Consider the following 10,044-nt stretch of genomic DNA (forward strand, 5'->3'; position numbering starts at 1 on the left):
CATTTGCAGACACGATGTCGCTGCCAAATAAAGGTTTAATTATAGAGAGGCACGTGCAACATTTAAGCAACGTTAAAAATGTAATTGCAAAATTCATAGTGACCATACTGTCATTTGTTTTACAGAACATTCATGTATTCCTAAAATACAGCCAGCTTACATTAAAATGATGTTGTAATATTTACAGCAATTAGTGTCCCAGTACAGCACATTTAATGATCTGCATGCTAAAAGGCTACAGCAAAAGACAGAGACAGCAGAAGTCTGAGGAGATGTTGAATAAAGGTGAATTCTGCAGCTTGAGAAAGCATAAAGATGAAATATTTAATAATAATAATAATAATAATAATAATAATAATAATAATTATTATTATTATTATTATTAAATACTCATTAAAACATCAGCATGTAATTGTGGGGACTTTCTCTTGTCAGGTCTTAACTTTACAGTATAAAGTGACTTGAGGGGATTGTTGTGATTTGGCATTATATGAATAAAACTGACTTGAATTGAATTGTTCTGAATCAAATAAATTATTTTTTCAAAACTAACCTGTTTATAGATACAAAACCTTCACTTTTTTAAATCACACCAGCATGGATTATTGCTGTTTGCTGATTTGAAGGGTGCTATATCCATTTTATTGGCCTTACACGTGTGTTCAAAAGGCCAACAGCTTCCAGATAGGCGCCTGCAAATGACCAAAATTGAGTTAAGTCAATTTTAATTTAATTCAGTCAGTACCAAATCTCCACGATAGCCCGTGGGCACCTCTGATTGTAAGACCCACACAGTAAAAGGTCCCATAGCAATAATATTCTCAAGAAGCACTATATGTTACCGGTTCATATACACGTATTTATTATAAATTGTTGTAATTATAGGACCCCCCTCCCAGTAAATGCTTTAAGAAGCAGCTCTTTAAACAATAGGCTTAAGATGATCCAGCATTAGTGGCATCATTTTAAAAGCCACACCTCACATACCATTATATCATTTGTCACTAGTTCCGCCCATTACTATAATAGTGTCATCAACGAGCGCGCGCTGCCCGCTGTGTGTAGACGGCTTCACGTGAGTCACCGTGATGGCCAGCAGCTCTGATGTGGTGAAGAAAATCATGAGGCTCAAACGTCAGCTCTCAGACAAAGCAGATCCTGCTACGGTAGTTATCGTTTGATTTAAACGGTTTAAAACGTTTTTCTAATCCCAAAAACCCGGAACGTTTTGAAGAATTATTTCACCGCTGTTTTATTACCGGCTGAACAAATCCCACCTGCTTTAGTCATGGCTTTGTCTAATCATTGGCTCACAACACCTGCTGCCACATCGGGCGCTATTTAAAAAATGACTTTGTTCCCTTAATGAAAATTATGAAGCTCAATTTGATTTTTGTTTTTGTATATATTTTGTATTAGTATATGTGTGAACAGAAGCTGAGCTGGCAGTGTTTCCCTGCCGCTTTCACACAGCACTGAAAATCCTTTGATTTGGAGTGTGTGTGTGTGTGTGTGTGTGTGTGTGTGTGTGTGGAGGGTCAGGCTGTTTAAACTGGAGGCGCTTGGCTGCTGCTAAAAATGGCAGCTCCTGCAGTTGTTCAGCTTATGGCTGCTGTCCATCATCAGTGCACTGCAGGCAACTTTAACCACCTATGCCTGTGCCGTATAAGCCTTCTCATATCGTCTTTGTATCCCGTGGATCAATTTTCAGTTGAGGAATTTACACGCAAAATCTGTAAATGACCAATTTAGCTTTAAAGACATAAGCTGGTGCTACTACTACTACTACCACCTCCCATCAGCCAGCCACGGCTATATCCATTTATAGTTCAGGGTAAAAGGAGCAGTCTAAGTGGGTGTGTAAGGTCCCCATACATAGGTTCTGCTCTAAAATGCACAGTCAGCTACTGTGGCAATCCAAAACCAGGACTGCCATATTTGGCAAGTCAGTTTATCTTTGACAGAGGTCCCATTCTAGGTACTTTTTAACCAAAAACAATCAATCGAATCACCTTTATGTTGACAAAAATGCTTGAACATTATGAAATGCACCACAGCATGGCTGCAGGCAGTGGGGATAATATGCTTGTCACTCTTTCCAGGTTCTAAAAATCTTGCAGAAACTCAAGGATCTGGATATCACTTTAGATGTTCTTGCCGTGAGTCTCTTATTCACAGACTGTTTTTTTGTTGATGTACATTGTGGTTGATTTTCATTTTTATTCCCCTGATAATGATCTGATCATCAATTAGGAGACTGGAATTGGCAAAACTGTTAACTCCTTACGCAGACATGAACAGGCTGGAGAATTAGCAAAGTCTCTAGTAAAAGGTTGGAAAAAGCTGCTCTCCAAAGAATCCACAAGGTAAAGTGCATTTAACAATAAAACATTGCTTCTTAATTTTATGTGTTTAGCGGCTTAATCTTGAATTTTCATTCTCCGCAGCCGTGGAGAAGATGGGACTTTCTCTGAGAGCCTTTCTGTGAAAGACAAACTAGATGATCAAAGCAGTCCAAATAATGGAAATTTGGAAATGGAAGATGTGAACAATAATCTTCTAACATCTCATCACAGTAAGAATAGTGATTCTTCAGATGACGGCAACTTTAAAACAGGGAAAAGGAAAATGGATTCACAGAAAGGACAATGTGAGGGACGGAAAAGAAAAACAGACTGTGAGAAAAGTCCAGAAAACCAGTACGTCTCCCGGCACGACGTGTTGACACAGAAGGACAAAATGGACAAGAAGAAGAAAAAGGATCGGAGCGACCGAAAACCTGGAGACTGCCATCGTCTGCTCGGAAACAAAAACTTGAAGGAAAGCCAACAAAGATCCAGATCTGATTCCAGAGAGAAATGTAAAAGTGCCTCTGAGAGTGGGAGGTTCGGGTCAGACAGGGAGAAGAACACAAAATCAAAGCTTTCGAAAGAGTCGAGGGGAGGCAAGGAGGATGACAGAATGTCAGGAATGTTGAGAAGCTCCGACGCCCAAAAGAGAAAAACAAAGCATATAACTTCGCTGGAGTCTGAAAGGGAACATTCAAAACACAAGAAGGCGAAAATGAATGAGACTAAAAGTGATCCAGAGGAGCCCTCTATGTCTTTTGAGTCCTACTTGAACTATGATATGACTGTTTACAAGAGAAAGGAGCGATCTGGAATGAGAAAGCCGCCCAAAAAACCCAAGATGATTCCCAGTGAGCAACAAATAAAAGATCCTGTAATTAAAAATATGGAGTTGGCCCCAAAACAGGTATATTTGTCAAGAATCTTTGCTTACGGAGAAAAGGCCAACTTGCTGATGCTGATTAACAATGCCTCATTATTTATAGAAGTTTCTGGAGCCTGTAATGCACCTGATGAACATTCCTTTGCCTGCTGCTTTACCTGAATGTGACAAGCCCTCCAGCTTTGACTACTATGAAAGGAAAGGTACACGTTCAGTAAATGCAGGTGTATTTTCAGCTTTATCATTTGGCTCTTGACACCTCTGCTTTCGTTTTAAAGTGGAGAAGGAGCCTGTGGAGCCTGATTTCTGTGACGTCTCTGAGGAGTCTGCAGTCTTCACCGGCCAGCGTCTCAACAGGAAGATGCAGGTGTACTCTGGTGCCAAGACCGTTTTTCTCCCAGCCATGCTGAGCTTGTACCAGCAGTGTATCCGCACCCTCCAGAACAACATTAACTGTGAGTGAAGCCCAGGAAGACATTTTTTCCTAGGCTCTGTTGGTTTATGTCTGATTTAATAATTAGGTGCAGGCATCTCTTCTTAGTGCTTTATGAAACTGGCGGGGTCCCGTTTGAAATCCTCGAGCCTGTGTTGGAGAAGTGTACCCCAGAGCAGCTGCTACGCATCGAAGAATGTAACCCAGTAAGAAAGTGACACGCCAACATGTTTAGTGCAGAACAAAACCTTGTGGCCACTTTAATAGGTCTACCTGACCAGCAGTGGGTTTACTCCTCCCAGTTTGTACCTGTAAATCTGGGTTGAAAGCCTTGTTTATCTGCTTTTCCTTAACCACCTAATCATTACTGTTTGTGATATGGATTAAGAAATCAGTTTTAAGAGTTTCATGCCCCTTTCCCAAAAAAAGCAAATATTTACCCAATAGGAGTCAGGTGATCTACCACATAACCTGAATATTTGTGGATATAATTTTTATGATAATGATCTAATGATAAGTACACAAATATAAATCTGGATTTAAAAGGTTAGCATTTTTAACTGCACTACTTGAGGCAGGGCTGTGAGGAACTTTGATTTTCATTATACTTCCTGGTTGGTTATTAATTTATTAAATACTTTTCAGTCTATCTGGTATCAAAAGGTGAGAAGTGCACAATTAAAGTTCCCATTTTTACATCTTATGTTTGTTTAGAGAAATGGACCCTACAATAATGTGAAATTGGAGAAAAGCAGAATACCCATGAGCTGGGATTGTGAAATTGGGCAATCGGTTTATATTTTATATGAAAGGACAGTTACACAAATTCTTCCAAATTAGTTTTTTGATCCTCTAGTCAAAGTTTTTTTTCAGTCGTCCTCCTTGGCTATCAGTACAACAGATGATCTTTTTCATATAGGCAAGATTCAACATGTTTTTGATACTGCCTATGTGTCTTCTCTGGGCTTTGGCTAATAAGGTGTACACCTTCAGTCAACAGAGAAGTCTAAACTTGCGTGCCAATGGAAAGTGCATCTTTGTGAGAGGGCTCCCACACTTGGCATCGATGATCGAGCCACATTCAAACTTTTAGACTGCGCACGTCATGCAGAACAATGTTTATTTGAATAACCTAACCTTCTGACCTCATTATGCTTTATTTATTTTGTTTTGTTTGGTTACAAAGTATGTAGAGGATGTTGTCTCCTCCAAGGAGGTTATATTTTTCATAGCGTGTTTGTGTAATACTGTAAACACAATAGCTTGAAATATTCTAAGTGATTTCTAATAAAACTTTGTAGGGGTGTAGATTTGGGGTCATGTTAACAATTCGTTAAAATTTGGTTTGGCCACAAGGTCTTCAAGGCCTGGACAAAAAAAGGACTTGGAGACGTGATTGTGACAAATGTTGTTTTGTCAATTTCACATCTGCTGTTCTTTCAAATTGACCCCAAAATGCTTCTTATCTTTAAAGTATTGTTGAGAGAGAATGAGCTGCCTAATTAGAAATACACTGAAATATACTGTGTATACTGTGGTATATTATAGTTTAATAAGGTCAAGGTATTTATGTGAAGTTATTTACAAAATTAATGCCCATCATCTATTAATTATTCCAATGTAATTGTGTAAACATCTGTCGTGGTACTCTTACTGTACTACAAATATCTTAATTCCCCCCCCCCCCCCCCCCCCCCCCCCCATTCATTAATTTTGCAGATCTATGTCGGCGTGACAGACCATTTATGGGGCAAACATTGTCAGAGAGACTTCAAAGACTCCAAACTTCAAGAGTATGAATCATGGAAAGAGATGTACATCAGGCTATCTGAAGAGAGAGAAAGGAAACTGAAAAGACTGACAAAAACTATTGTCTCAGCACAATCTCAGAAACCCAAAGGTGACTGCTCTACACTGAATGCAACTCGGGTCATTCCTACTGGTGATAATTCAGAAATAAAACAGCCATATGGTCGATGTAAGACATTTTATTGATTGATATTCATCCAGAAGTTCTGTATGAATTAAAACTCTGAAATTTGTAAAAAGTAGAAGAAAAGTAGTCTCTAGTGAGGTTTGTTTTGTATACTGGCTTTCATTAGACCTTTTTTTTTTTTTTCTTTTTTTTTGGCATCTCTTAGGTCGGCAGGTGAAGATGGCATTTATTCACACGGTTGCCAAGCCACCGAGAGATGTGCGAATTCAGCAGGAAATTCATGGAACTGCTGTTCAGCAGCCTCATCAGCCCAGGAGCAGGTGGGTTTCAGCCTCCTACATACAGATGATACATCTTCTGACCAGGTTTTCGTAAAATCACATTAGAGCATATTTTTCTAATGTTTATATATTCATGACATTTATATTATTGGTCTCAATATTAAGTACACGAACAAAAAGCCCATAAAAGAGCTTTTCTGGGGGATTTATATGCATCTGTTTATCTTTGGCAAAGTGTGGACACCTGGCTCGTTCTGTTCCTTTTCCACATAATAGCCCTTAACCACAACGTGATCACTAAACAAGAGCAGCTTAGCGGGGTCATAACCCATCAGAGATTCATGTGATAACGGTGGGCGAAATGCTTTTTGGGTGAGCTTGGCTAAACACAGGAATTAGAGCAATGTGCTGGATAAACTGGTTTTATTCTAGTTGTAGAGAGCCTTGGGTGCTTTTGTTGTGAGTTGTTGCAACATGAGATGTGCTCACCAGCAGTGTGTAACACCGATCTTTGGAGGTAGATGGACACTAATTTTGTAGTTTCATCTGCATTGTTTTTTTGTTTTTTTTTTACTCTTTTAAATAGTTCAGTTTATTTCCTCTGTTCAGTGTCAAGATTCAGGACAATCGATCGAAGCAGAGTTATGAGCCCAGCAGGCCCAGCAGCACCAGTTCAGGGGGAAGCGGAACACAGGACGCGCGCAAAAAAACAAGTGAGCTGGTAGTTTATGGCTTTCCAAGCCTCCCAGATTGATTGCTTCAGTTGTTTCTTTTATGCATATTTTTCACTGATCATCAGGCTGGAGGTTAAATGAATACATGTGCCATGTGCATAGTAATCCTGACATCATTTTACCTGATGATTTATACTTTTCTTTGTTCTCACAGGAGTGGCTCCAATGATGGCGAAGTCCTTGAAGGCATTTAAGAAACAGCTCGGACGTAGATAAGTGTTTATACAATGCTACGGTGTGGATGTGCACAACATGAACTCGATCAATGATTAACTCTGGGCAGTAATAAGCCTGTGTTCACTTTAGATTATTCTGTGTTGCTTGTCTATATGTACTGTGATCAGGCAGTGCCATGTTTCTTTTCTGCAAGTTGTCTTCACTATTAAATGGGCCATGAAGTCAGCAAATTTACTTGGCTTTGATTTTGTCTCTGTTCTTTAAGGGGAACAAGGTCATCCATTTAATGGCATTTGGTGCCCTCTAGAGGATATTTTGTTAAATATTTTTCTCTTTTGAAATTGGAGAGTTCATAGTCATATTATATGGGCATTTTGACATTACTGATATCATATCTCTCAGCTCTTGCAGGACTATAAATTCAAAACTGAATCCAAATGTAGCAAACGTGTCAACTTTATGTGCGGTACTGTGCAGTCTTGAGATATCCCTGATTTATTAATATTTTGCTCCAAAGAGCTAAAGCTGGACTCTGTTCTAGTTTTTTTTTTTTTTTCTTTTAAAGTGGTCTTGAGCAATAGTTGACAGAAGCCATTTCAACAGACAAAAATAATGGCTGCTTTCTTTGCTCATTTTGAATCCAGTAACCACTTTCAGAGGAATGTTTTGTCTAAATCACTTAACGCTGACCTGTGACTCATCCAGTTACAAAAAAGGCAGAAAACTCATGGGATGAACCAATGTTGTGCCTGCACATAACAGTTTTAATTTGGGTCTTTAGGCACTTTTCTTTGGTCAAATCTGCAAAAAATCCAAAGATGAGTGTGATGGGGGAAAATGGTATTTATGCACAAGCAAAGGTTTCCAAAATATTCTTTGCTGAAAATGTGGTATATCACTGCATGGCGTTCTTATAAAACACACAGGATACTGGACAGATGGAAGATGGCCCTTCAGTTTGATTCATCTGTTTACTGAAGCCTCACTAGGCATGTCTGTGCAAAGGGTGTCTGTCAAGAAGTCATTAAGAAAGGGAGATGGGGAGAAAAGTCAAGAATTGGACTGCAACAGGTCTTATGGTGAGTGCAAATGTGAAACTTTTGGATTAAATGGTCAGTATATACGGAGGTCAAAGAGGTACGACAGTTACTACAGTCCTCTGTAAAACAAGGTGGAGGATCTATCTTGGTTCAGGGTTGCATTTCAGCCAGTGGTGTTGGATCTTGTCAAGGATGAAATTTTCATCACAGCAAAGTGCAGATTGTGATCCACCACGACCAATGATCCCAAACATACTGCCAATACGGTGAAAGCATACCTGGATACAAAAACACACAATGGAGCACTGAGTCAGGAATTTACGTCCCCAGAACCTGGACTTTATAGAAGCAGTGTGTCAGTGCGCCCCAGGGCAGCTGTGGCTACAATGTAGCTTGCTATCGCCAGTGTGTGAATGTGCGTGTGAATGGGTGAATGACTGAATGTAGTGTAAAGCGCTTTGGGGTCCTATGGACTAGAAAAGCGCTATACAAATGCAGGCCATTTACCATTTACCATCATCTTGGCAGAGAACGGAACAAACGGAAACTCTGAGGGTTAATGAAGCAGTCCTTCCACAAGAGGACCAAATAAATAAGACAAATGGAGCTGATGCTGACCCTTAGAAGGATATAATCAAGGGATTATTTGTCGTACTCCGCACATTCCTCAAGTCTGACCTCGGCGAAGTAGCAGAGGGCAAAAGATGGCTGCAGCACAATGATTCACACTTGTGCAAACAAACTGTTAATGTTTCTGCATCTTCATCAAAGTCAAAGTGCACAAAGCCTAAACCAGGTATATAGCTGTCAGTGGGTAATTGGTTGAACAGGGTTTATATCCTATTGGGCAAGGCAAGGCAAGTTTATTTGTATAGCACAATTCAACAACAAGGTGATTCAAAGTGCTTTACAGAGACAATACATTTAAGAGTGGGAGTTGCCAAAGTCAGTGCATTAAGTGTCACACCTCCAAAAGTACAAAATGACAAAATACAGCAAGTACAACCACAATTCCAAAAGTTTGTATACTGTGTGAAATATGGGGGGAAAAAAAAAACCTGGAATGCGATGATTTGCAGATCTCACAAAACCACATTTTATTCTCAACAGAACACAGAAAATATAAAACGAGAATATTGTTTTATTTCTAAGAAATGAACTTTTTTCTTTTTTTGCTGTCAACAATTTCAAAATAAGCTACTTTTTTTTTTTTTTTTTTTACAAAATAGTATAAAAATGTCTCAGTGTAAAGATTTTTCTATGCCCTATTGTGAATACAACAATCAGTTGCCCTCCAATTTTATTTACATTTTACATAGTATCCCAGCACTTTTGGAATTGGGGTTGTATAAACATCTGCCCAGTGTGACAAATTTAGATATTTGTTTTAAGGCTGCAAAGTGTTTAGAGTATAAATCCCAGATGTCTCTTTATGGAGCAGTGACTTGCGGTGACATGAAGAAGGTAACTGCTTTTTAATAATACAGTCTGTGAATAATGCTATCCAATATTATGATCTATGTTTTTTATACATTTTTCAGTCTGCATGTCTTAAAAGTTGCACAGGGGCATCTCAAAGTAGATGTTGTGCAGCTGCAGTTGATAAAGATGTAATGGAGGACTTTCCCAGTATGTGGCTGCATAAGTACCTGGTATTTGACAATTAGAACACTGTGCACAGTGGCCATGGCAAAACAAACAACCATGCAGACTGGTTAGACAGCCATGTGAAGGTATTTCTGCATACAGTGGAAAATGCTGAAAAACTCAGTTACTTTTGGTGCTCTCGGGTGGCGCTTCATTAATAACAGAAGTGAAATTTTCTGCATGAGCTCAGCAACACTTTTGAAAACCACTGTCAGAAAACACAGTTTGTCTCTGCAACCATAAAATCAAGTTAAAACTTGGAGATTCTGAGAAAAACAGAATTACAAGTAAAGTTTCGTTTGTTTTTGTTTTGCTCTTCGCTTTCCTTCTTGCCACTCTGCCCCTGGCATTGTTACACTATAAATGTAACAAATCTAAAAAGAAAAAGAAATCGGCTAACAATAGGAGTCAGGAGGAGACCAGGATTTTTCTTGCTAAAGGTGCCACAGTTTAGTTAAAAAAAACACAACAGAAAAAAAAAATGCTGTAACTTTTTCTGGGTACAAGCTCATGTAAGATGGACTGAGGCAAAGTGGAAATCTCTTGTGGTTTCTGATGAATCTAT

The 10,044-nt window shown here is 39.0% G+C and overlaps 1 protein-coding gene across 3 annotated transcripts; it reads left to right on the plus strand.

The window, feature by feature from the left end:
• Positions 1 to 1,017: 1,017 nt before the first annotated feature.
• eloal (elongin A, like) lies at positions 1,018 to 7,017 on the plus strand. 3 transcript variants are annotated; one of them, XM_076891724.1, is made up of 11 exons: positions 1,018 to 1,166; positions 2,103 to 2,159; positions 2,254 to 2,366; positions 2,448 to 3,255; positions 3,335 to 3,434; positions 3,510 to 3,686; positions 3,773 to 3,870; positions 5,384 to 5,642; positions 5,806 to 5,920; positions 6,491 to 6,594; positions 6,770 to 7,017. In XM_076891724.1, exons 1-11 carry the CDS (start codon positions 1,089 to 1,091, stop codon positions 6,829 to 6,831), a joined length of 1,971 nt encoding a protein of 656 aa, XP_076747839.1. In that variant the 5' UTR covers positions 1,018 to 1,088; the 3' UTR covers positions 6,832 to 7,017. The 3 variants fall into 3 exon arrangements, with proteins under 3 accessions (XP_076747839.1, XP_076747841.1, XP_076747840.1); XM_076891726.1 differs by having other exon boundaries at positions 5,384 to 5,564; XM_076891725.1 differs by having other exon boundaries at positions 3,338 to 3,434.
• Positions 7,018 to 10,044: the final 3,027 nt, after the last annotated feature.

This window comes from Maylandia zebra, linkage group LG13 (assembly GCF_041146795.1).
Source record: "Maylandia zebra isolate NMK-2024a linkage group LG13, Mzebra_GT3a, whole genome shotgun sequence".
NCBI lineage: Eukaryota > Metazoa > Chordata > Actinopteri > Cichliformes > Cichlidae > Maylandia > Maylandia zebra.